The 27,666-nt window shown below is 45.1% G+C and overlaps 2 protein-coding genes across 8 annotated transcripts in view; one reads left to right on the forward strand and one right to left on the reverse strand.

Moving 5' to 3' along the window:
• RASGEF1A (RasGEF domain family member 1A) overlaps positions 1–6,909 on the forward strand; it is an 86,478-nt gene extending 79,569 nt beyond the window's left edge. For 3 of the 5 annotated variants that reach the window (XM_074374435.1, XM_074374434.1, XM_010959736.3), the window contains 10 exons: positions 446–583; positions 1,446–1,667; positions 2,263–2,337; positions 2,760–2,852; positions 3,273–3,375; positions 3,451–3,530; positions 4,232–4,423; positions 5,323–5,446; positions 5,924–5,996; positions 6,303–6,909. In XM_074374435.1, the coding sequence (XP_074230536.1) occupies positions 446–583; positions 1,446–1,667; positions 2,263–2,337; positions 2,760–2,852; positions 3,273–3,375; positions 3,451–3,530; positions 4,232–4,423; positions 5,323–5,446; positions 5,924–5,996; positions 6,303–6,327 (1,125 nt within the window). In that variant the 3' untranslated portion in view covers positions 6,328–6,909. The remainder of the gene's footprint in view (positions 1–445; positions 584–1,445; positions 1,668–2,262; positions 2,338–2,759; positions 2,853–3,272; positions 3,376–3,450; positions 3,531–4,231; positions 4,424–5,322; positions 5,447–5,923; positions 5,997–6,302) is intronic. The other 2 variants (XM_074374433.1, XM_010959728.3) reach the window with 1 other exon arrangement.
• A 5-nt stretch (positions 6,910–6,914) lies between these two features.
• The window catches only part of CSGALNACT2 (chondroitin sulfate N-acetylgalactosaminyltransferase 2), a 48,916-nt gene continuing 28,164 nt past the window's right edge, over positions 6,915–27,666 (reverse strand). For 2 of the 3 annotated variants that reach the window (XM_074374429.1, XM_074374430.1), the window contains exons 7-8: positions 21,155–21,236; positions 14,524–16,601 (exon numbers count right to left, since the gene is read on the reverse strand). In XM_074374429.1, the coding sequence (XP_074230530.1) occupies positions 16,309–16,601; positions 21,155–21,236 (375 nt within the window). In that variant the 3' untranslated portion in view covers positions 14,524–16,308. Of the gene's footprint in view, positions 7,710–14,523; positions 16,602–21,154; positions 21,237–27,666 lie in introns of those variants that run through there. The other variant, XM_074374431.1, reaches the window with a different exon arrangement.

The raw sequence follows: 27,666 nt of genomic DNA on the forward strand, positions 1-27,666 counted from the left end.
CCTGGCATGTCTGTGCCTCTTCCCAGCACTTGCCAACCTGCTTTTAACTGCGAAGAGGCAGGCTAGAGTCTCTTGCTTAACATTAGTGATTTTGCTTGGTTCTCAGTGAGTTCTTTTTTATGCGTAACTTCTAATTACAACAAGTAAAACTATTTTCTATGTCATGGTAGCGTTAGGACAGGTTTTTTGAAAATGAATTTAAGTGAAAAAGAGCCAGCTTAAGGGGAAAATGGAGCAAAGCAGGTGTAACAAAGCTGCAGGTGCGCAGGACCAGGGACGCCCTACCTGCAGCTCTGACCCCAGCGTCGGGATGGGGGACAGGTCCTGTGGGGGATGGGTGGGAGGGTGTCACAGAACTGGGGGTGGTGAGGGGCATGTTCCCACTTGTCATCTCTCACCCACTCTAGAGGGTCAGCCCTCACTCTGTGCCCTGCCATCCCACCAGGTCAAGCTGAAGTCCTTCTCAGCTAAGATCGTGCAGCTGCTGAAGGAGTGGACAGAGGCCTTCCCCTATGACTTCCAGGATGAGAAAGCCATGGCAGAACTGAAGGCCATCACTCACCGGGTCGCTCAGTGTGACGAGGTGAGGACCCTGGCAGAGTTCCTTGTCTGGGGGAGGGTGAGTCTTCGGGGCAGCTCTGTGTGTGGCCCCCTTTGCTGTACTCTCCCAAGAGGACTGCAGGTGGCTCCGTTTGCCCCCAGCCCCATGATGACAGCTCTGCTGGCCGGCAGCAGGCCAGACTCACCCTCAGCGTCCTCAGCATGTGGCCTGGGTGCATGATCCCGGGCCCCACCTTCTGCTGCCCCGGGGGTGGGTGGAGTGGGGGCCTGGTGAGAGGCTGTAAGAGCCTGCCCGCCTCTGCTGGCTCCCAGCTCACTCCTGGTCTTCAGTGTTGAGAAGGGCCCCTCCAGGGAGGTGGTGGGCTCGCCTCCAGCCCACACTGAGCGGGAGCCTGGGTGTCCACGATGGAAGTGCTCCTGTGCTCAGCAGCCTCTGCCTGCCTGGAGGGCTCAAAGTCCAGGGAGAGTTTGGGGAGGGGCCAGGGCTCCCCTCACCCAGGGAAGGAAGGCCTGGTCCTGGAGGAAGCCCTTCTGGATTCCCTCATCCCTACTGTGGGCCCCTCCTGCTGGGAGGAGGTCACAAGAAGTAGCTCAGCTGCCACCACCGGGAAAGCCATGCTCATCAGACCCGGAAGCCTAGCCCTGGCCTTCAGCTCCCTTCCCCATAGGACAGCCAGCTGAGCCACCCTCCCCAGCAGTCCTCGAGGGAGCCCACACTATACCCCGCTCTGGCATCAGCAGCCCAAGTCTTCATGGCAGGTCTGGGTGGGTGATGTGGGCTCGAAGGTAGGCAAGTCCCTGGAGATGAGATGGGCCCCTCCAGGGCGGTGCTGGTCTTGCCGCCAGCCCACGCCAGCATCTTCTTCACCCCCTGCCCCTCTCAGGAGAACGGCACGGTGAAGAAGGCCATCGCCCAAATGACGCAGAGCCTGCTGCTGTCCCTGGCTGCCCGGAGCCAGCTTCAGGAGCTGCGTGAGAAGCTTCGCTCACCGGCCGTGGACAAAGGGCCCGTCCTCAAGGCCAAGCCACCAGCTGCTCAGAAGGACATCCTGGGCGTGTGCTGTGACCCCCTGGTGCTGGCCCAGCAGCTGACTCACATCGAGCTGGTCAGTGATGCAGTGTGCCCTTCCCAGGACGGGTTTGGGGCATATTCACTGGCACTTACCCAAGGCCACTGGCCCCCGGCACCTTCTCACCATGGTGCTGCAGGGCCTCCCCCACCAGTCAGACTGGGGTGTCAGGTGAAGCCTGCCTGCTAGCTCTGACCACTGCCTCTGGTGTGTGTGTGTGTCCACCTGCGCACCACGCATCCCCAGGATCACGGCAGCCCCGTATTAATGGGAGGGGCTGAGGACATGGGGACTGCAGTGGCTGCAGGATGGAGGACTGACCCGGGAAGAGATGAAAGGTTTCAAAGGGAAAGGCAGCCTCTTCCCACCGCATCCCCCGCCCCAGTCACCTCATCCTGCCTGTGCCTTGGGCCCTCCCAGGGGCGGGCCTTCTAAACTCCTGGGGTACACCTTGTGGCGGGGGCTTGCCCATGGGTTGGATGTTCTGATCAAGGAGGGGCTGTGGCTGTGGTGCACGCCTGCAGGAACGTCTTGACTGCTGCTCTGAACGTGCCTTACACCCCGAGGGTGGGCCTGCCTGAGGACGGCAGGCATGTCACCCTTCCTGTACTGTCTCCTCACTCCACCCTAGGAGAGGGTCAGCAGCATTCACCCCGAGGACCTGATGCAGATTGTCAGCCACATGGACTCTCGGGACAAGCACAGGGTGAGGGGCCGCTGTGTGCTCTGGGGTGGCCTGAGGGTGGGCCTGACACCTACACCTGGGTGGGTGGGGGACTCCCCAAGCATGTCTGAGCACCTCCACAGTGATGGGCCTCACAGCCTGACGGGCATGGGTCCTGCCTCCTAGCGCCTGCTCCAGGGAGTGGGTGGGTGGCCATGCAGGGTGATGCGTGCTGGGAGGGAGCCCAGCATTCCCAGAGGCCTAGGGAGCCAGCCTGGCCTCCAAGCCTAGCCCTGGGGGCATCCTGGGAGATCCCGCCTGGCCAGTGGCAGCCCCCCTCTGCCCCCAGCTTTCACAGTCTCCCCTTCTGGCCATGACTCCTGCTCCTTGGTGTGGGGATGGGGCTGGGGCAGCACCCACTGGCAGGGTCCTCTGGCTCCCTGTGACTTGCCGCGTCCCCCCAGTGCCGAGGGGACCTGACCAAGACCTACAGCCTAGAGGCCTATGACAACTGGTTCAACTGCCTCAGCATGCTTGTGGCCACCGAGGTGTGTCGGGTAAGTGCCGTGTGGTGGACACGGGGGCGCGCCATCTCCTGCGCCCTCTGATGATGGAACTTTGAAAGTGGAGACAGGAAGCTTTTATTGCCAGGGCTGCCCCAACTCCCACCACCCCCACTTCCAACAGCAATGCCTTAAATTGCAACAGAGGCCTCCCACGGAGTGCACCCTGTGCCCGGCGCAGTCTGCAAGTCAATTTGGGGCTCCCTTGGTCCTCTGCCCTCCTGCCCCTCTGCCTAGCATCAAAAATGCCCCAGCTGCATTTCCTGCCTCTGCAGCCTGCGAGCATCCCCTCACCCCAGATCTGACAGCTCTGTGGGCCCAGGGCGGCTCCCATCTGGGCCACCTTTCAGGGGCTGGTGCCAGAGGGGACAACCCCTAGTCAGGCACACGCTGAGCAGCCTGGCTGCCCTCCAGGTGGTGAAGAAGAAGCACCGGACCCGCATGCTTGAGTTCTTCATCGATGTGGCCCGAGAGTGCTTCAACATCGGGAACTTCAACTCCATGATGGCCATCATCTGTGAGTGTGCGGGCCCAGGGGGTCCCCACCCAGCTCTGTCTGGCCCGCCCTCACCCCGCCTATCATCCCCTGCAGCTGGCATGAACCTCAGTCCCGTGGCGAGGCTGAAGAAAACATGGTCCAAAGTCAAGACGGCCAAGTTCGACGTCTTAGAGGTAGGCTGCCTAGCTTTGTCCTGCCGTCGTGTCAGCCAGCCTGGCTGCGCCACCGCGAGGAGGCAGGCAGTCTGTGCTCTCCTTGGCCCTTGGGAACTTCAATCAGAACTGGCATCACCAAAAGCAAGTTCTGGGGAGTGGTTAGTAAAGAGTTTGGCAAAAGCAGGCCCACAGCTCCAGGCTGGACAATGCCAACTAAGCGGTGACCGCCCTTTCCTGGCTCAGCGTCTTATGGTCCTGGATCCTCTGGGTGGCCCAGGGGCTGACAGGAGAGCCCACTTACAGCCTTGCCCAGATGTATTTGATCACAGAATCTGTTTTTTGGCAAATGTGTGTCTTGAGGATCTGGTCAGGTTTGGGAGGTATCAGCCTAAGCAGAAGGGCAAATGAGGGTTTTGAAAGGAAGGAGGTGAGACCCAGACTCAGCAGGGCAGGGATGAGGTGTGTGTGAACTGTGAGATTTCTCTACAGCGTTCTGGATGATGCTTGCACCCAAACCCAGAAGGCCCTGGCCCAGTGCTCAGCCCTCAGCCCTCAGCCAGGTGCTTCTGGGCTTCCCTCCTCGATGCTCACTCCTGGAAAGGATGCTCACTCCTGGGGACAGTCCGGGGCTACCCGGAGCTGTTTCTTGCAGAGTGTCCTGAGCAGGTCTGAGGGGCGCAGGGAAGCACCGCCCACCACATCCTCCCGTCTTCCCACAGCACCACATGGACCCATCCAGCAACTTCTGCAATTACCGTACAGCCCTGCAGGGGGCCACACAGAGGTCCCAGTTGGCCAACAGCAGCCGGGAGAAGATCGTCATCCCCGTGTTCAACCTTTTCGTTAAGGACATCTACTTCCTGCACAAAATCCACACCAACCACCTGCCCAATGGGCACATTAACTTCAAGGTCGGCTCAGCGCCTTCATGGTCTAAGGGGAGGGGGCCGGCTCTCCCAGCACAGGGTAGGGCAGACCTCCTGGCCTTGCTCCAGGAGAAGCAGAATCCATCTTTGCCATGAGAGCTGTAAGGCAGTGGCCCTGTGGCAGAAGGGCCGTTTAGGACTGACAGCTCTAGTATGGTCGTGGGTGCCATTTGACCTCAAGGTGTGAGGATGGCCCCAGCTCTTCTGGGAGGATGATTACAGGGCTATTTACAGGGCTAGGAGCCACAGGGAACCTGTATCTTGGTCCCAGCACTGACCCCACCAGGGAGACAGAGAAGGGGCCACTCCTGGGGGTTTGTGGGTCAGGAAGACTTTTGGCAAGAAGGGACTCGGGCAGGGAGAAGGCAGCAGAATTCCAGATGAATGCTTACAGGTACCTGGCCAAAGTCAGGAGGGTAGGACAAAGGTGACTGGGGAGTGCAGGGGGAGCTGGGCTGTCCTGTGTTCACCTCACACAGGGAAGGGGAGGGAGTCCTGGATTCTTACCTGGGCCCCAAAGAGTGAGATCAGGCGTGTTCTGGTTGGTGGTACTATGCTGGGTGTGGCTGGGATGCCTGCCTCAAGCTGGAGTCACAAATGCAGGCCCTTTTGGGGTCCCTTCGCTGGGGAAGCAGACGCTGCAGCAGCCTGATGGCTCAGGTAGAGGGCAGGGACAGAGCTGCCCTGAGGACACGTGCTGGCTCTGATGTTGCACAGAGTGCTTCCGCGGCTACCAAGTCAGCTCTGTAGGGCCACTGTCCCATCTCGCTGGGACCAGGGAAGTAAGCAGCAGACTGAAATCAGAGCCTGTATCCCCTGCCCTAACCAAGATTTTCAAGCTTATGGTGACAAATGAACATCCAGTTGGTCTTCTGCCCCTTCAGAAATTTTGGGAGATCTCCAGACAGATCCATGAGTTCATGACATGGACACAGGTAGAGTGTCCCTTCGAGAAGGACAAGAAGATTCAGAGTTACCTGCTGACGGCTCCCATCTACAGCGAGGAAGGTGAGGGCCACCTCCCCACACTGTGCAGGTCACCCTGACTCCTTCCCCCAACCATGGTGCCATCTTGGGGTTGCCCTGGGAGGCAGGCCTGGTTGTTAGTCCCACGCTATACTGGGGAAGCTTGGCTCGCAGAGGTGAGTGCATGAGGCTGGGCTGTGACAGATGACAGATTAAGAATAAGGGCAAGAAGAGGTCAGGCTCCCGAGGCCATTTGAGAGCCAGGGCAGGGTTGGGCCAGCGCTGCAGAACCAGAAAACTTCTCAGAGTTCTCAGGCAGGTATCCAGGAGTTCTAGGCCCCATGGGGCCTGGAACCCCACGCAGTGGAGACCTGTGGATGCGCCCAGGCCGTAAGTCCTTGCCTGCTTGGTCCTGGGCCTAGCTCCAGCCCTGGACGGGAGTTTGAGAAGGGCTAACTGGTACAGGAGGTGGACTGACCACGTGTGGACATGGGTTCTGAGGCACTTCTTGTCTCTCAGCTCTCTTCATCGCCTCCTTTGAAAGTGAAGGTCCTGAGAACCACATGGAAAAAGACAGCTGGAAGACCCTCAGGTAGGAGAACTCAGAAACAGTCCGGTGAGCCCCCAAGACCAGCCCCATGGCCACGTCTACAAGGAAGGGAAAGGACAGGGTGGGGGGCAGCCTGATGGAGCTGCGCACCTCTCCATGGACCAGGTAGAGGAAGGCATCCCCGGTGCAGGTTGAGGACCTGGGGTTTGAACGGCCCTGACTCCTCCCCTCAAAGACCAGTTCTTGGAAGCCGGGCCCTCCTCTAATAGCATGGGCCGGCCCGCTGCTTGCTCAGGGGAGGGGCTGGCCAGCCACCTGACCATTTCCTTGTGCCTTGCCCACCTTTAGGACCACTCTGCTTAACAGAGCCTGAAGGCACGGATGCAGCCTGCAGACCTGGACGAAGCACACATGTGTACTGAGTTTTAATCTTGATTGATATGGGTTGAGATGAGGAGGCCTCACTGGTTGGGGTCCATTTTGTATATAACTTTTATGAAAAAGAAAAAAAGAAAAAAGTATTTCATGCATCAACCTTTGGCACTTAACAAAGTTTTTTTGTTTATTTTCAATAACAGGGCAGGGCCCTGCTTTGGGGAGGGGTGGGGAAAGTGTATCATGGGAGATGGCATCCATGATAACATCTTATTCTAATGAAATGTAGATTTTTATTTTCTACTTTTGATTATTAACATCTTACAAAAAAATATTTTAAAAAACCCAACCAAAACCAACGTGAGCCCTGCCTACTTTCCAGCCAGTGTCTCTGAAGTCGGGGTTAGTGCCTTAGAGGGTACTGGAGGGCCGGTCTCCCGCTCCGTTCTCTTGCCCACAGCCAGTGCCACTGGGAGGCGCAGGGAAAGCTTTGCCCTGGACCACAAGGGCGCCTGCCCTCAAAGCCTGGGCCAGCAAGGTTCCGGCAGGCGGGGCTTGGGCGGCCGGGAGGTCTCGTTTGCGTAGTTCTGGAAGTGAACCTTGAATATGGGCTTTCCGAAGTTTACATTTTCATTTTCCTTTATCAGGGATTTACGGGGGTCTGGGGGGAGGGCAGGGGGACACCTGGCAGCATATTTTCTGTTGGAATATGTCTGGCAAATTGTTCTTCAGCTACATTTTAAGAAAAGAGATCTGAAATGACCTAAGGGGGAGAGTCGTGGAATTGTCAGTTTTCCAGGCTGTAACTGAAAGACACACTTAGGTGCAATAAAGCGAACACAAAATACAGTTAAGGATGGGGACATTCAAAGCTGTCTTGAAGCCCAAGAACAGAGTGAAAAGAAGCAACTCACAAGTCAGTATCCTCCCTCCCTCTGGGTGGGGGGCCTCCCCTAATAGAATCTGAAACACAGAAAGTTAGCCAGGCCAGTAATGCTGGAGCCCACTCACATGAAACTGCCCAACACGTAGAGGTATTTTCTACACCCAAACTTGAGGAGTACACTCCGTTTTCTGTCTGATGTCCTGGCCATGGGACAGTGATGGCCCTGCTCCCTCGAAGGCCAGAAGTGGGCAATACACGCTGACTCCATCTCCCTCACAGCGTGGCTTTCATTCTGTACAAGCAGACTGGGAACCACTCACCCTCGTTTCTCTCCGCACGCCTGGCTTCCACCGGAGCCTCCAGCTGGGAGGCCTGGGTGAGGACGGGTCAGCTAGTTGCTAATTCCCAAAACTCCTAGGAGAGCCTGGAGATGTGAAGGCGAGGCTTCAGGAGGGAGGTGGCTCCATGATCCGCTGGTGACATCACCCTCAGCCCTGGGTGGAGCAAGGATATTTACACTGTATTGTCACAGTGTTTTTGCACTTTTCAGATGTTCTAGATAGTACATATTGTATATTGATAGTACATATTGCTTTGTTTATGTATTTGAGATAAAGAAAGGTTTAAAACTTGAGAGTATATATTTGGAATACAATGTGAGAACATTTTCTGTACACGTGTCAAGGAGCTTTCACATCAATGTGCGCGTCCCTGGGTTGTCAGTTCCAGTACCTATCTGACAGTGTCTACATTTGCTACTTTATTTTCCCAATTTGATACAGACCCTAACTATGATGTTTTGGTATTTCGAGGTGAACTCTGAGTATAAAGCTGTACCATACATAATGCAGGGTGGCAGTTGTCGGTGTGACTGGACATACTTGCATCAATAAAAGAACATGTTGCTCCCCTCGTGTGCCTGTCCTCTGTGCGTGGCTGCTGAGGGTGGATGGCTCTGATGCTGGCAGGAGGCACGGGGATGCCCAGCTGGGGAGGAGGATGAGACTGCCCGGGCCCAAAGATGAGATGGCCTTCCAAAGATGGAACAAAGAACCCTCACCTCCACGTTCTGACAAAGGGCTTTTCAAATAAACAAGGCAAAACAAGACAAAGTTGTACAAGAGGCATGTTCTGGTCCTGCTTTCCTCAAAGAAAGATCCAGAAAGCTGTTGAATTACATAGTCATGTCAGTTCAGGAAACCTACCTGAGTTGGCTGTAAAGGGTCCTTTACTGCAGGACTAATCAGAACCTTTGGTGTCCACGGGCGCTGTGTGTCAGCTGGGGAGTACCCACTGACATCTTTCTGCAGAGCAGCCTGCAGAGTGCAGTTCTGTTTCAGTGAGTCACACTCAGGGGCTCTATAGAGAAGGGATTTGTTGAGGGGCACACGAGAGCTTGTGGAGTTGAAGGGAACACTAGGATGGAAGCTGAACTCCCGCATGCTTCTCTGTGGCCTGTCACACAGGCCAGGCTGGATGCTGTCTGCTCGTTATAGCTCACCAAACCTGACTCTGCTCCTTAGAGCTGACTCAGCCCACCAGAGCAGCGCTGCCCACCGGAGAACTTTCTAGGGTGATGGAGTACTCCATAGCTGCATCATCCAGTCTGGTAGCTACACAGAGGTACTGACCACGGAAATGTGGTCAGCGCGACTGAGGAACAGAATTTCTAATCTTACTTATGTTTACAAAGCTAGTGGCTACTGGCAGGAGGCTCAGCTTCTGGGGCCTTGTCACCTGCTACCCCTCCAAGTGCCTCGTGGAGTGGACTGCACACAGTAGGTGCTCAGGTGGAGCAAATGAGGACCCCTATGAGGATGCGTAAGTGAGTTTTGGGTAAGTGACACCACTTTTTAGGTCCTTCCATTCAATGGTATCTTTAATTTCTTGGTAAGGCTATTTCTGGAAGTTTCTAACTACCTCAGCTGAAGAAGGGGCACGTCATTTAGTCTGGGTCTTAGACTCGGAGCTTGAGCTGGGAGCAGGAGGCGAGCTGGCTTGGCTAGCCACAGCACTGTCCTTCACCCGCGGGGTGGTCCCTCCAGGCAGTGCCTCTCCAGGTGTGGGTCCCAGACCAGCAGCAGCATTAGCAATACCAGACACTTGGTTCACAATGCTCTCAGGGCCCCACTGCAGACCTGCTGAATGGGAAACGTGGGAGTGGGGGGGCCCGGGCGAGTCTGAGATGCTCTCCCAGCAGGTTAAGTTTCTGCAGGAGTTGGCAGGGCACTCTGCTGCCCCGCCACTAGCCTCACCGTCCTGCCCGCACCTCCTCCATGCACTCGCCGTCCATTCTCACACATTCTCTGAGTCTCCTTCCGTCCTCTTGGTGGGTGGCGCTTGTGCTCCTTCGGGCCCTGCCCCACCTGCCACATCACACCGTTGGCATCCGTCTCATGCACTGGAGTCTCAATCTCTCTGTGTAGGAGCCTCTTGTCGAGTATCCGTGTGGCCAGTGACCAGCACAGTGTGTGGTTCTTAACAACACCATGGATGACTGAGTGCTAGCTTTTCCCCACGTTTCAGGAACAAATCTATGTTACAGCGTCAGATGTGACAGGAAGATAAGCTAGGGATCTCTACTAAGGCTCAGAGACTTCTGTGACATACTAAGAATTTTTGTGAAATATACACCTACCACCACACCTATACATTTGTAAAATGTGAGTCATGTCCCTCAGGGAGGCAAGATAGGATCAGTGTAAGAGCAAGGAATCAAGAGCTACACTGTGGATTTGAGTCCTAGTCTTCAGTTCCCAGCTGGGTACCCTGGGACTACTGTCTACCTTGTTAAGCCTCCATTTCCCCATGATTAAAATGGAATTACACTACTCTCGATCTCATGGGGTGGTTGTAATGTTATATGGCAGGAAGTGCAACGCCTCATTGTTTAGAAGCAGTCAGTGTTAGCTGTGTACCAGCAGTGGTGCCCTGATGAAACTAAATGCCACTTCGCCCACAGAGAGAGGAATCTGGGAAGAGCGAAACAAAGGATTGTAAGTGCCCTTCTAAGGTACAACTGAAGTCCTGGTCATTACAAATGTATTCTAACACTACCAAAAAACACTCAAGTGTCAAGTTTAACCAACATATAAACATATATGAGAAAAAATTCACACAAAGTTGTGATTCAAAACTACTTTCTAAATGAAAAACTGACTACCCATCTATAGGCTGGTAACATTAGATCATGCCAACATAATTTCTATCTTTATTCTCAAAAAGGAAGTCGTGACACTGTGAGGAAGGCGAGGGGCTGCCAAAATTCCCCACAAAAATCTATCTCAACATATCCAGGACTCTCAGGTATGGAACTTCAGCAACAATGTCAAGGGAACAATACTGTCAGGAATGTAAGAAGTTGAGCACTTGTCCATTTCTGGTAGCATGAAGAGAAAGTGGCTTGCCTATTGAAATCAACTGATAAACTTATACAAAATTTTAACATCCAAGTCAAAGTGGGAACCCAGAGCTTCCATTTTTCAATCCACAAGGGGGACAGAGAAGAAAGTCCAGGGCCTGCTTGAGAAATTACCGAAGTGTAACACAGAGAGACAAAGACTGGAAAACACAAAATAGGTTAACAGACGTGAAGGATACTACTGGTTTAACATGTGTTATCATGTTATAGAAGGAAAGAGAGAGAGAATGAGGAAGAGACAATGAAAATGTAATAGCTAGAATCTTTCAGAACTGACAAGAGACAATCCCAAAAGCCGATTCTTAAGCAGGATCAGAAAAAAATAAATCTGTGCACTCAGACATATCATAGTGATACAGAACAGAGGTAAAGAAGAGATTTTAAAGACAGCCAGAGAAAACGATGGTTGATTTCTTTTTCACTTTGGAGTAGACAAAGGTGGTTAAAATTAGACACCAAAATTACTAGCCATAAAAGAAAACTGATAAACTGGACTTTTATTAAAACTAAGAACTTTTGCTTATTAACAGATAACATTAAGAGAATAAAGAACAGTCCTCTGCCTATGAGAAGATATTTGCAATATATAAATCTGACAAAAGACTCATACACAGAATATAGAAGTAACTCCTATAAATCATTTTTTTTAAAAGCCAGTTAAAGAAAAAGGACAAAATCCTAGAATAGGCATTTCACAAACAGGATATCCAAATGGCCAATAAGCACATAAAAAGATACTCAACATCATTTCCCTGATGATAAACTAAAATCAAAATGAAGTAACTGTACACACCCAACAGAAATTAGAGTCCAAATTAAAAACACTGAAAATACTGTGTTGGGGAAGATGTGAAGCAACTGTATCTCTCACATGCGGCTGGAAGGGGGTCAGTGATTTGAAAGGACTGAGACAAATCTGCCAACATCTGGCAAGGCTATTCAAGAAAAAAGAAAAAGAAAAGGCACAAGTCAACAGTATCAGGAACGAAAGAGAGGCTATCACTATAGACCCTTACATATGACACAGATAACAAGAAGATACGGCAAATAACTTTGTACATTTCATCTAAAATTTCAAATTTATCAGTATAAATTCCTAGAAAACAGGACCCTACCTAAATTAACTCAATCAAAACCGATTCTAGAAGAAATAGAAAATCTGAATAGTTCTACAAGCATTAAATAAATTAAACCAGTGATCAGAGATCTTCCCATATAGAAAAAGTTCAGGCCTAGGGGGCTTTCAGGCAGTTTTGCCAAATATTCGAGGAAGAAATAATTCCAGTCTTACAAAACTTTTCTAGAAACACAGTAAGAAGGAACCCCCTAGTAAGAAGATACAGGTAATCTTACTCATGAACATCGATTAAAAAATGCCTGAAAAAATATATATACACATCCATACACAAATATATACAGACACGTAAATAAATGTGTTTGTGTATGCACGCAAACCAAATCCAGCAAAGTATAAGGCTAATGTAATACATCATGACAAACTGGAATTTACCCGAGGAATGCAACGGTACTTCAGGAATTTGATTAACCTAATTCATCAATTTAACATATTAAAGATGGAAAAAATATATATGATCATCTCAACACATACAGTATTTGTTAAACGCTCTCAAGCATGATAAAAACTTGCCAAGTAGTAACAGAAGGTAATTTTATTAACTTAGTAAAGAGTATTTATAAAAACACCTACAGGAAATACCATACTTACTAATGAAACACTGGGAGTGTCCCCCTTGAAATCAGAAACAGAGGCAGGATGTCCACAATTATCACTTTCAGTCAACACTGCACAATAAATCCTAACAAGCACAGTAAGACAAGAAAAATAAAGATATAAATATTGAAAAGGGCAATCAGCAAGCAATAGAAGGAAGAAATCTTTAACTTGATAGAGAGTATCTATCAGTAACCAAGGGAAAACTCGTATTTAATAAGGTGACATTGGAAGCTTCACAGTTTTTACAATTTATAAAATGACAAGATTTTCCCCCTAAAATGGAAAACAAAAGTCAATGGAAACTCATCGTGGAAATTTTTGAAAATATAGAAAAATCACAAAATAAAGAATATTTGATTTTCAAAAACAAAAATAAAAAAAACCCCAAAAAGATACTGAAAAGAAACAAATCTTCTACTACTCATAGATACATGATTGTATAACAAAAAAATGTAAAAGATACTAAAAATACATTATCAGAATTGTGTTTGGCAAGGTTGCTGAACACAAAAATTAACACACAAAAAATGAGTTTGATTTCTAAATAGCAGAAACAGACAATAAAAATAAATAAAAGTTACAATGGCATCAAAAATGCAAACTACCTAAAAAAACCTAACAAATAATACATGTAAATCCACTGTGTGAAAAAGTATAAGATTTAATCGAAAAACAATAAAGACTGAAATAGAAATGCCATGTTCAAGGACTGGAAGGCTCCATATGATAAGAAACACACTTTCCCCAAAGTGATCTTACAGATTCAGTGAGATTCTACTCAAATTCACAAATGTTTTCAAGAAACTTAAGCTTATTCTAAAATTTATATGAAAGTGCAAAGGCTACAAATAGCCATGACAATCTTTAAGAACAAGGTGATGGACTAGCTCTCAGCAATGTCAGCTTCTATAAAGTTACAGTAACTTAGACTGTGATGTAATGATGCGGTCATAGAAAGCCCAATGTGCTGAACAGATGAGAGCCAGGGTTAGGCCTGTGCACGTCTGACATCTGATGGATGAAAGTGTTTTTGCAGATCAGTGGGTAAAATACGGACTTCACAGTAAGGCAGCACTGGAAAAAAGTGAAATGAAATCCTTACCTCACACATCATACACAAACACCTCTTCCACTTAGATTAAAGACCTAACTGGGAAAAGCAAAGCCATGTATGAGGTATTCGGAAGATAATACAGAACAATAGCTTTAAGATATCCTTCTGTATTACAAGGTCATAAATCAATAATAAGTAGACTACATAAAGGAAAGAGATTAAGTAAACACATTAAAGTTAATTTTTATTCATCAAAAAGTACCATCGAGAATGGGAAAAGACAAGTCACATCCTGTGAGAAGATATTTGCAAACATTTAACCAACAAGAATTGGTACCCAGAAGATGTAAGGAATTTCTGTGAACTGATAATAATGGGCAAAAAGACTGGAAATGCAAATTATAACAACAATTCATTCTTAAAGACCACTAAGATTAGCAAGAATGAATAAGCCTGACAAAATTAAGTATTACCAAGGATGCAAAGTGAATCTCTTATAGTGCTGGAGATGGTCCACTTTGGAAAGTAAGTTGAATGTGTACACAACCAATGACTTGGCATCGTTACTCCTAGAGAGATTCTCACATGCTCGTAAGAGACACGCACAGCAGTATTCAAGACAACATTGCTTGTGATAGCCAAAGCAAACAACAGAAAAACTACGAATGATCCAAATATCTATAAACAGTAGCATAAACGTAGTATATTCATTTACTAGTCATTAAATGAATAATTTTGAGATTGACATGAGTGAACCTCAAAAACATTAATACTGAGAGAATGTATAATGAAATGATATGCATAAAAATTCAAAAACAGGCAAAATAGTCTATTGGGTAGAGATACACACACAGTTGGGAAAACTGTGGAGAAGAACAAGTAAAAAATCACAAAAATCAGGATAGTGACTATTACGGGTAAGGCTATGTGATCGAGAAAGGGTACACAGAGGTCTTTTACTGGTGATGTTCTATATCCTAATCTGGCGCATTGGTGTTGGTGTTACTATTCTTTAAAATACACAATTACAAGTCATACACTTTCCTGTATTTACGATTTTTACAACAGAAAGAAATTAACGTCACATTTTCATTTAACTTTTGGTAATAAAATACTTTATTGGTACCGTTTAATGTCAAAAACATAGTAATGTTTACACTGCTCAACTTCCATATTTAAATTAAAAGCTTGTTTTAAAAAACAGGAGAAAAGAAAAAAAATCATTTGATTCTGTCAAAAAACAAGCCACAACTCACCTTTGCAAATAATTAGGTTCTCTCATTTTAAATACCCTAAAATTCACTGGTCTTTACAATAAATAACTATAAAAGGAGACGATGGCCTGAACAATTTTGCAGAGAATATTTTACACATCTTTAAAAAACAAGCCTAAATGCTACCCCAACTTAAAACTTGTAAGAGTAATTAGTAAGAGTTATTGTAAAATTGAATTCATGTAGCACCAAGAAACACAGGATTTATAATATCTGAGATAATAAGAGTAATGATTTATCCTCCATGAATTTTCAGGGGTTTATATACAAATAGCAAGAATTCAATATAAGTCTCTTTTAAAAGGCAAAGGTTAAAAAAATCTGTGCATGCCTCTCACCATGTCTCCAATTTGTTGAGCTAGCAATTGACCCTATGGTAAAAGACCCATGCGTGGTAAGTAACATAGTACAGTCCTATCTGAATATGATTTCTTATTCATCTTGTCTCATTCATGTAATTTACACCTCAATTAAAACACCACTCTATCTGCAAGTTATATATCTCCCTAAAATATCCTGCAATTCACATTTCCATTTAGACAACCTTCCTCTCCTCCCCTTTCCTTGAATCAGTGTGATCTAATGGTATACCTCATTAAATTGTTTGGTCTTTCTCCCTTCAGTGAAACTCCCCCTTAACTCAAGGTATTATAATGCAAATACAGATGAAGCATAATTAATATATTAGAAAAAAAGGATAATAAGTACATATGGATCCATGCTAAATGAGACAATACAAAGCAAAAAACACACAGTACCATGCTATGCTCATCTATTCTGAACCACAAGAAGGAGCCCTGGCTCATGTAAACTGCTGCTCCCAGACACCCCCGGTGTCCTGTACTCCAACATAATTATCTGTTCTGTTCAAGACATTTCCCTGTTTATCTCTGTTTGTTCAAAACAGTCTATAGCAACTTTGACTCCTAAACCTGAATATGATGATAAATTAGCAACACGTTATACTTTTAATCAAGTCTAACCTAAGTATTTTCTCCTATCACGCATTTGTTTAAAAACAGATATTCAGGGGGCTAACCAACATAAAGTTGAGGGGTTTTTAAGCTCTGCCTTCTCTTGACTAGTTGGGGATTTCAGATGCGTCATTTAACTATCCTATCCTCTGCTTCAGTGAAAAAGGATTCTGCAAGCAACTGACCAAAGATCCTCATTTAAAAACCAAGCAGGTTGACCCAGTGGTTGGCAGGTGAAGAGCCCTTGTCGACACACTCCACCCACAACACTCCATCCTCCTGCAGGAACACGATGCTCCCGACCCACCATCAGCACAACACATTCCATCCCTCAGCCCAGATGCACCCAGAACACACAGCAGAATATGAAGCCGGGTAGAAATTAACTCAAAACTACTCAGAACAAATACCAGATTTTGCTTTGTCAATGATTCCATAGTACAGTATTCTCACAAAACAGAGGCTTGTGTTACAATACTCCTCATACCAAGTTAAACTGCTAAAGTCAAGTCATGTCAGCAAGAACACAAAAGATAAGCATGTCTTCTCTGAAAGAGGCACTGCATCTGGAATTGGAATTAAGGCTAAATAAATAGTGCTGGTTTGTGGTTCAGACTAATGCGCCAATGATTACATTAACCACCAGCTTCGCTGTTTGTCCTGTATGCCTGTTTGTGAAGATGCGTCTCTATCTCCTCCCTGAAGACCAGCATTCCCAGGTGCGAGTGAGAGGCCTCGTTCATGGCTTTGGACTGGATGCACATGCGGTACTGCTCGGGAGTCAACTCATCAGCACAGCGTTTCTCATGCCAGAGGTGGAAAAGACCAGGGACTGGAGTCCGAATCACAATCAGGTCACCATGTAAGTATTTTCGATAAAGATGAACATCTTCTCCACCCCAACCTTTGACTTCCATGTCAAATCCACCTGCGGGATCAAAACTGACACTATTAAATAACTGCCTGATAAAGATGTAAACATTCTGCTTCAAATGAGAGGACATGGTATAGTCCAAAGACACCTAACAAGGAAATTCTTGTTTGGAAATCTGGTTACCAGCTGTATCTAGAAGCTCAAAGTCTGTTGTTGAAAGTATCAAAGTAAGATTAAATATTTGAGAATACTTTGTAAACTTCAAGGTTCTACATGAAATCTCTAGAAAGTCAAACAAAGGAGAAGGAAATATAAATCACCCATAACACCACCATTAATATTTTATTATGTTTTCTTTCAATCCTTTGAGATCCAAGTTTTTCTGGGTCACAAAAACTTTCCAGAGAGGAAAACTGAAGAAATGGCCAAGCTGGAGACACAAAATTGAGACTGGGCACACAGATGATTTAAAGCTACAGAAGTGGATGAAATTCCTGGAGTTTAGAAGGAAAACAGGACCCAGGTCTAAACGCTAAGAAATGCTGATATCTAGAGGGTAAACAGGCATTGAAAGACAAGTCAGCAAAAAAGACTGAGAGATGGCCCCAGAGGAGGGAGACAGTTCTGGAGAATGTGCTATCACAGTAGTCAAGTAAGGAGAGCACCTTGAGGAAGAAATGGTCAAGCATGTGCTGCTCAATTAAGAACTTAAAAAGAATCAAGCAGACCTGGCAACATAAATGTAATTTCCAGCCTTACCTCAAATGAGGGAGACAGGGTTCAGACTATTTTCAAACTGGTTTAAGCTGAACTAACTTCTTAAAGAAGCATGGTAGATACAAGCTATTTTGAGTTTTTTTGAAGAGCTAGAAAAATTTTTAAAAAACAGAGAAAAAAATTAATTCTTTAATTAAGAGCTAGGTTTCCAAATTATATCTTTCGTCAAATAATTCTAGGTCACTTAATTTCACACTCACAGGATGACTATCCTGAGATCGCTGAAAAGGATACTTTAAATAGTCACAGCTGTATTCAGTGCTGTGTCTGACATGTATGATCTTGGCTTTTCTTCCCTGTAAATATGAACCAGCTCTTCAAATATCAGAGATGGTATAGATAGTGAGAACAAACAGAGGACTTCTGGTTTCTGATTCAGCATGTACAGAGCTTAGAAGTCACCACTCCATCCTGACAAGTAAAAAGCTGGGCAAACTGCAAAATCAACCACTCTTCTCAGATCCCTCAGAGAAACAAAGTCACAGAGCAAATTGCTGCTCTCCCCCAAAGCGGAGAGGCAGATGAGTAAGACAACCACGAATATTAGAGAAGAAACCCACGAGCAGAAATCTCCAAGGGAACCAGTACTGGGGCAGGAAAATCTGAACCGTAATTGATGAATTGCTAGAGGCTCAGTGGAAAAGTCTGAGCTGGAAACTCCAGGGGGCCCAGGCAGGGAGGGGCCCCTGCACTTCTGTAAGTTCACCTCTAGGTCTACCAGGTTCTCACAGTGAGGACTGGAGAAAAATCCCATAGTGCTTCCAGGAGGAGGAGGAAAGTAACCATTCTGAAATATGCCAGAGCATTTTGTTCTTCTTAACAAGGCCTGCCCTCAGGAAAAAATATTTTACCAGAGTCTAACCTATCTGGGGGAAAGGATATACTCAACTCCAGCCCACTCCAGCCATCCTGTCCCACCTAAGGCTGGGGCAGTGTCTGAGAAACAATTGTGAAGTTCACAGTCCAGATTCACAGGCTCGCTAAAGGACTGAGACCTTATCACTGGACTATGAAACACTTCCTCTTCTTTCACATTTTTTACCATCACATCACTGAAGGCCTGTTTACGGCTATTTCCTTCACCCAGCACATCATGTTCAGCTATGAAGAAAAAAGTTAGGCAAACTACAAGTCAAAAACAGTTTAAAGAGAAAGAGCAAACATCAGAACCAGACCCAGATATGGCAGGAATGTTGAAACTCTAGGACTGGGAATTTAAAACTGTGATTAATGCTAAGGATGCTAATGAAAAAAAGAGACAACACGCAGGAACAGGTGGGTAATGTAAGCAGAGAGAGAGGTATTCTAAAAGAATCATAAAGAAATGCTGAAGACAGAAAACAATGTAACAGAAATGAATATCTTTGAGGGGCTCACAAGTAGACTGGACTTAGCTGAGGAAAGAATCTCTGAACTTGAGGACACACGCATAGAGACTTCTAAAACTGAAAAGCAAAAAGAAAGAAGACTGGGGGAAGAGGGGAAAGAAGAATAGAAAAAACAGAATAGGATATCCAAAAACTATGGGACAACTACAGAAGGTGTAACATATGTATAATGGGAATACCAGAAGGAGAAGGAACAGTAAAGGAACAGAAGCTCCAAATGAAAGAGGCCAAACTGCAAACAAGTGCTGCTGAGGGCAGGGGCCCCCTTTCTCACCCAGCCCGCCTTCACAGGGCAGAGGTTCTACTCCAGGAGGGAGTGTGGCCCTTCTGCTCCCACCTAATGTCCTGATAATAAAGCGGGGATGTCACGCTGAGAGCAATGTGACACTGTCTCCCCCCCCTCCCCAGCTCTGGAGCAGAGACTCAGAGACTTTTGTCAGGGGAAGGGGCAGTCCCTAAGAACAAATGCTCCAGAGCTTTTCCCAAAGGAATTGACTTTATTTGAAACAGAGTGCAGAAGTTCAGGCCAAAGGGGGTTCTTGACAATACTGGAGATTTTGGTGTAAACAATTAAGAGGAAGCTTGTAGCCCTATGAGAGCAAGCTAAAATGTAGGCCAGCTAGTTTACCAGAGAGAAGCAGGGAAAGAGACAGCCAAGCAGAGCCCTCCTAGAGGCCAAACAAACCTCAAAGACTTGCCTCAAAAACTATCCTGGGTTCAATTTAATTGTTCAGACTGTGGAGCAATCTATGTCCCAGAGCACTGTCAAAAACAAGAGAACAATCAGTGAGCAAATGAGTGCAGCCTAATAGTCAGGAGTGTCACCAACAGTGGCAGAGAAAAGAGAGAGTCAAAGAAAGCCCTGCTAAATCCAGCACCATCCCAGGATGACTGTGCACATGCACTGATGAGTGACACGAGAAGCTTCGTGTTGCTGGGAGGGAGAGAGTGGGGAGACAGAATTCACTGAAATAGTAAAAGCCAAATCAATAAATAAATCAGCAAAAACAAAACAAAATACAAGCTCTGGACACAGTAGGAATCAATATCTAGAATCAACACATTATCTAAAATGTCCACTTTCCAAAGAAGAAATTATGAGGTAGGTAAAGAAATAGAAAAGTGTGACCTGTATACAGGAAGAACAGCAGGCAACAGAATCTGCCTGTGAGAGGGTCCAGATGGCAGTTTTAACAAAGATTTCAAAATAATCATTATAAATATGTTCAAAAAATTAAAAGAAATCATGCATAAAGAAGTAACAGAAAGATGACAATGTCTCATCAAGTAGAGAATATTGATAAAGATAGAAATTATATATTAAAAAGAGAGAATTCTGGAGTTAAAAAGTACCATAATGCAAATGAAAAATTCTTTAGAGCAGCTCAACAGTAGATCTGAACTACCAAAAGAAGAATCAATGAGCTTGAAGATAGATCAACTGAGATTATACAGCATGAAAAAGGAGAAAAAGAATGAAGGAAAACGAACAGTCTGGAGAAATGTGGGACACGATTAACTGTCCTAACACGTATCTAATAGAAATATGAGGAGAAAACAATGAGAAAGGAGCAATAAGAAGTAACACAGGTCAGAAGGTGGTGATGCATCCTTAATGTTTACTAAGCAAGAAAACAGGGAAAAGGGTACCAGTTTCATTTAATAGTCTTTTTGTTACTATTTGCTGATTTTTCCATCACTTGTCACAAATATAAAAAGACAAGGTGGAGGAACTTCCAAAATAAAAGGCTTGATTATAAAAATGAAAGTAAAATGGACCTAAAAAGTAAATAAAATATATTCTATTAAAGATACACATAATGTATTCTAATACACTACAGCAAGGTAGCCCCTAAATGAATCAGGAGACATGGAATCAGGTTTCAGCCTGCTTCCTTAAACTACGCTTTGATGCTTTATTTTTTGCTGGGTAAGAGAATGAAGCTGGGTTGGGGCAGGTAGCTTAGATCAAATTCTTCATGGTCATCTCTGGTTAAGGGGAGTGGATGACTAAATCAGTGTTTCCAAGTCCCCCACTCCAACTTCAACCAGAGCTAGAAAGAGCAGGCTTTTTTTCCATTTGTTTTGAATACTGGGATTTTGCACTAAGTCCAAAAGACAAATAAAGGTGGTTTCATCTCTAAATAAAAAATATGAAAGCCGTGGACTAGATAATCCAACATTACTTCTAGCTGTAACAATCTGTGAGCACAACACCAAAGTTAGGTAAAGATTTTTTATAAGAGTACTCAAATGCAAATACGGGTATTTTATTTTATCTTTAAGACTTCATTCTTCTGTTCAAAGACACTAATTATAAACTCACTTTGACTTTCATATTTCCACATTCTTCTTTTCAGTTAATCTGAGACATTCAAAATTTAATAGGAAAACACTCAAATCTGAGATATTACCTTATCCTTAAACGTAAGGTACACTCACCAATGGTCAGGAAATCTGATCGATACTGACAAGTCATTCCAAAGCCAAAATCTCGCCAGAAGCCAGAATCCTTTTTGTGAACCTTAAGTTTAAAAAACAAAACTCAGTTTAACCCCTCAAAAACTATACACTGTTTTAATCAACAATGAAACAAAATATTTTCCAAACAATACTTTTTCCTATCATTTATGTGATTATTAATGGATCACAATTTGTGTTATAAAATCCTTACAAAATTAACAAAAATATAGTAATCCCCATGAGCACAGGATTCTTGCCACTTTCAATTTAACTGAATTCAAGCCTTGTACAAGATGCAAGTTGAGGTTACTATTAATCAAATGGTGTGATGCCTGACCTCAAAGGGCTTACTTTTTTTTTAATTGAAGTATAGTTGATTTATAATGTTGTGCTAGTTTCAGGTGTACAGCAAAGTGATTCGGTTACACACACACACACACACATATTCTTTTCCATTATAGGTTATTACAAGAGATTGAATATATATATATATATATAGTAGGCCCTTGTTGTTTATCTATTTTATATGTAGTAGTGTGTATCTGTTAATCCCAAACTCCTAATCAACCCCTCATTCCACCTTTCCCCTTTGGTGACCGTAAGTTTTCTATGTTTGTGAGTCTATTTCTGTTTTGTAAATAAGTTCATTTGTATCATTCTTTTAAGATTCCACTTATATGTGATATCATATATTTGTCTTTATCTGACTTCACTTAGTATGATAATCAATAGGTCCATCCATGTTGCTACAAATGGCATTATTTCATTCTTTTTAGTGGCTGAGTAATATTCCATCTCACATATATGTATATATTCCATCACACACACACACATTATATATAGATACACTACATCTTTATCCAGTCACCTGTCAATGAACATTTAGGTTGCTACCATGTCTTGGCTATTGTAAATAGTGCTGCTATGAACAATGGGGTGCATGTGTCTTTTCAAATTAGAGTTTTTGTCTTTTCTGGATATACGCCCAGGAGTGGGATTGCTGGATCATATGGTAACTCTGTTTTTAGTTTTTTAAGGACTTTCCATACTGTTCTCTATAGTGGCTGCACCAATTTACATTCCCACCAAAAGTATAAGAGGGTTCGGGGGGCTGACATTCTATTTTAGGAGGATACCAGCTATACAAGCACATACCGTAACACACCAATCAATTCTACACAGTAGACCTCATTTGGTGCCTAGTCTGAATCTTTCCCCCACCCTCTTCCTGACTATATAGTTTTGCTCAGGTAATTTACCTGGCCCCATGAGCTTCAGGGACGCTCCATTCACCTGCAATGTCAGACTGGGCCATGAACACTCTATACCAGTGAGAAAGTCTCACCCCACTTACTGTAGGAACTGATTTACTAACAGGCATTAGACAAAATTCGGGCCAACATGCTAAAAAGGAAGGTTGTTGAGAACTTTGCAAAACAAAGCCCCCGCATTCTGCTGAGAGAGCTACTAGAAAGACACCTGCTCTCTTTGGATGCTGTAGGGCAGAAGCAAGCAAACTACTGCCTCCAGGCTACATCTCGCCTGCCATCTGGTTTTGTAAATACTTTTATTGGAACACAGCCACACTCACTTGTTTACAGACTGTCTGAGTGTTTTCGTGGCACAATGACAGAGGTGAATAGTTGTGACAGGCACTGTATGGCCTGAAATACCTAAAACATTTTCTATGTGGCTTTTTACAGAAGAAGTTTGCCAACCCCTGGTGTATGGTATAGATGTGACATTTGGAACTGCTGCGGTCCTTTTCCACAATGAAGGACACCAGCTTTAAAATGGAGCAGTCACCACTGAAGTTCAAGCAGAGAAAGAAAAAGAAAATCAGGGCTTTGATGGTATTGAGCTTGCAGAATTACATGAAAGCTGAATCCTGATAAACGTCCTTTTTAAATTCATTCATTCAACAAGGTTTAATCTATTGCACTTGGTTCTGGGAGCTGGGAGCCAGCAGACGTGACAAAGTCCCTGCTACCACAGAGCCTCTGTTTTGATGGAAAAATAGCAAATAAATAAATGTAAGTCTTACGTGGTGATACATGCTAGGAAGAAAGATGCCAGGACAAACAGCATGCTATAGAGAGAAATTTTAGATATAATGCCCACAGAAGGCCTTTCTGAGGAGGGACGCTGGAGCAGGGACCCTAGTGAAATCAGGAAGCAAGCTATGTAAATATCTGAGATCATTCCAGACAAAGCACGTACAATGGCTCTGAGGTAGAAGTGCACTTGATGTGTTCGACAAACACTAAGGAAACAATGTGGGAAGACCCCAGAAAGCAAGCGTGAGAAGAATGAGGCCCCAGGGCAAGAAATGACTATATTTTTCAAACATAAGCGGTATTACACTATTTCTATATGTGTATAGTAATGATCCAAAAGAGGCAAAATGTTAGGATAGGGGAGAATAAAAAATGGCTGGAGGGGCGTCCCTGTTTAGGCGTGAGGGATGAGCTCTATCTAGTTCACCAAAAAAGGACGAGCTGGCCTTATGAAGGGACGTGGGCAGTTCCTCCACCGGGAATGGAGAGAGGCTGGGGATGTGATACGGAGCCAGTGAGGAGGATGGATCTCATGACAGGAAAATAAGGAAGTGAACGTCTCACTGCTTCTCTTTTCTAAGTGAGATACGAAGCAGGATACGTGGAGAGTGAGAGTGGTGAGGGCTGCTGGCAGGTGGGAGGACAGTGTCACTGGCCCGCACAGCGAAGGACACAGAGTGGGTGGACTAGGGTGTGGCACGGGACCACAGGGCAGTCATACATTTAAAGCTATGCCCTGCAGTGGGACTGTCTCTCACTCTCTACCCACATTCTGCTGCTCTGGGGCCTGGTTGACAGAGCTGCCCTTAACTAGGTTGGGGTTTTAAGAGAAAACACTGGAAGAACAGAGAGATGAAGGAGATGAGTATAGAGTAGAAAAGAGGCTGTGGATAATGACTGACCATGGAGTCTGAGTTGTGTATGGAGGGAAGTGGGGATATGGGTGTGAGGAGGGTGACAGAAAGCAGAGAGACAGGCACCTCATCCAAACTGCAGCGTTCTAAGCCACTTCCTCCAAGAAATGAAGTTAGAGCTGGGATCTGAGAGGTTAAGTAGGAGTTAGCCGAGTGAAAGAAGTGCTGGGAGAAAGTTTTAGGCAAAAGAACAGTTTGTGCAAAGGCCTGAGATCAGAAAGAGCACTGTGGGTGAAAGACAGTGGGACTGAACACTGGAGTCAGAAGTAGAGGTGCCCACAAATGTGGAGCAGGGATTAGAAAACTTTCATAAAAAACTAGATGGTAAGTATTTTAGGCTCTGCAGTGCATAGACTCTTTGTCACAACTACTCAACTCTGCCACTGTAGTGTGAAAGAAGTCATTAAAGATAAATGATCAAATAAACATGCTGCATTCCAAAAAACTATTTATGGCCACTTAAATTTGAATTTCACATAATTTTCATGTATCATGAAGTATTACCCTTTAAAAAATACTTTTCAACCACTCTTAACTTATGGGCCATACAAAACTAGGCAGCAGGCTGGATTTGGCCTGTGGGCCACAGACTGCTGACCCCTGGCCTAGAGGGATCAGCAGGGCCACGTCAGAGAGAACCCCGTGTGCCTGGTCACCTGGTTTGGGCTTTATCCTAACGGCAATGGGAATTATCTGAAGAGGAGGAGCAGAAGGAGTAATGTGATCAGACGTTCTGGGGAGATCACTCGGCGGATAAGAGAGAATAGATAAGAAGAGAGAAGATGTACGAAGGCAAGACTAGAGGCAGGGAGGCTGGTTAAGAGGCAACAGCTATAACCTGGGAATGGGAAGCTGGTGGTATAGACTATCATGGTATGTAGAGAAAGAAAAAATTCAGTGGATGTAAAAAAGATTTAGGATGCAGAACTGACAGAAGTCAGCAAGTGACTAAATGGGCAGGAGCAGGGGATGAGGGGGAAGGATCAGTCAAGATGGCAGCAGTCTGATGTCCTGACAACGGGTATGTGACAGTCCTCCCCCCGAGAGTGGGAGCCGGGGGAAAGGGCCAGCCCAGAGAGGAATGATGTGGAGCTAGGTTCTGGACATAATGAGTCTGAGTGATCCGTAGGGCAACACTGTGGAAATTCTTGCAAAAAGCAGAAATACAGTAATATTCAGGCCACTTCTGAGATGGGTAAAGACAGCCTGAAAGAGCTGCTGTGTAGAATGGAAAACCAACTTGAAAACAGAATTAACCAGGCAGTACTGAGGACTTGGCTCATGTAGGAGCTAATAAATGAAATACAAAATTTCCTTTTCCATTTGGGGGTGGGGTGGGGAGAGGAAGCCTTCTTCCCTGCTAACAGAAAGTAAAACTTCCTGAAGACAGCGTTTTTTCTTAATTGCGATCACTGCTATATCCCTAGCACCTAGAACAACGCACACATGGTAGGCTTTCAATAAATGAAAAAATAAATAAACTTATAGAGGCGTAACTTTTGTAGCAAAACCAAGATTAGGCTCTTATCTCCTTAGTTAAAATATAATCCTGGTGCAAAGTATTAAAACACTCACCCTGACATTTCTACCCCGTGCCAATTATGATTTTATAAATATTATGACTTCATTTATAACTTTAGTTTCTTTAAAAATTCTTCAAATATTATCAGGCTTGTGGAAAAGTCATTGGTTTTGTTTGATTTTTTAAAAAGCAGCACATTTTCACTGACGAAAGTAGAAGGAAACTCATTATTGTTCATAACCCCTGGTTGTTAATATTTTATTGCATTTTAATCTGTCTCCTAAGCAGGTGGGGGATACAGCTATCCACACATAACCTACATCTCCAGCCCTCAGCCCCTCACAGATGCCAGGTTCATGAATCCCCCTTTGGCACCTTCAATACACAACACAAACCTGTCATGCTCAAATTGAAGTTTTCATCTCTCCTCTTCCACTCCTGTCTTTCCCTTACTCCCCACATCCAATCCACCAGCAAGCTCTGTCAGCTCTGTCTCCAAATCATACCTAAACCTTTCTCCACAATCACCACCCTCACGTAAGCCACAGCACCTCCCCTGATCTACTGCAAAAGCCTAACTGGCTACCAGCAGCTAGAGCCATACACAGTCCACTCCCCGCAGAACCAGAACTCCCCAGGCTTTCCTTTCTACTGCATTTAGCATAAATTCAAACTCCTTACAGCAGCAGAACAAGCTCTATGTGACCTGGCCCAGCTGGGTGCCCCCTCGCCCACTGTGCTCCAGCCACCTCAGGAAATCCACTAGCTGTTTCTCCTGCCTGGAACCGCCTTCCCAGTCACTGTGTATCAAGTTCCTTCTTGTCATTCAGATGGCCCCTCCACAGCCCCATCTCAGGAAGGCCTCTCTGACCAAACAACCCAGAAACCACCTAATCACTCTTCACAGCTCAGCCTGTTTTAATGATCTGCATGATACTTATTAATTTTATTTTCTGTGTCTTCCTACCACACTAAAAATTCTTATGAACAATAACCATGTCTGTATGGTTCTAGGTGCTGTGTTCCAGTGGTGAATAATGGCTGGCATAGACTGGACACTGACTATCTGATGAATAAATGTAACAGAGGCAGTCTGCACAGCAGGTAAGAGGGAGACTGGAGCTACAGAGCCAGGGCTCCTGGCCCCATCTCGGCCCCTGTGCATTTGTAGGGGGGTGGGGGGGTGGGGGGACGGCACTCAACTGGGTCCTCATATGTAAAATAGGGGGAATAATAGCACCTGCCTCAGAGGTTGTTACAGGATTAAATGAGTTAATATGTATGAAAAACAACAGTACCTTGCACACAGAAAAAGGTACCAAAACATCTGCTATTATAGAATTAAAATATCAAAACAAATATAAATACATATATATACTATTTCCCATTTTAAACTTTACATTTAATTCTACATTCACACTCCTGTTCCATTTAATGAACATTTTCCTCTTGACACATAATATTTACCATGGTATATACTATAATTCAATTTATCATTTTATTATTAGTTTTGCTTGTTTTTAATGTTGTTAATATTATGCACATTGCTACTCTGCAGTTCTGCTACTACCTCAGGCAGAGACTCTCTGGAATGGAAATTACTGGGTTAAAGGGATGAACCTGTTTGAAAACTCCTGATTCAGAAAGCTCATGCTTCCCACACCACTGGTGGGATGGAAGAGCCCCCATCCTGCCAGCCTCACTCACATGGCTGCTTTTAAAAACAGTGATTTTATAGCAAAAAAAAAAGTAATTGCACTGCTGTTTTAATTTATTCTTATAAGAATGACTTAAATATATTTATTGTGAATTATCATCAGCTGTCTTTTACCTGTTTTTTTCCCCATATTTCATATTTATTTGTAATATAGCTAAACATTATGGAGAGCAAGCTTTCTTCTTGTGTTTGTAAGGAGATAAGCTTAGAAAGCTTAAATAACTTGCAATGGTTACAAAGTGAAACTAGAACTTGAAGTGGAAGTTCTTAAACTTATTTTT

This window comes from Camelus bactrianus, chromosome 11 (assembly GCF_048773025.1).
Source record: "Camelus bactrianus isolate YW-2024 breed Bactrian camel chromosome 11, ASM4877302v1, whole genome shotgun sequence".
Taxonomy (NCBI): domain Eukaryota; kingdom Metazoa; phylum Chordata; class Mammalia; order Artiodactyla; family Camelidae; genus Camelus; species Camelus bactrianus.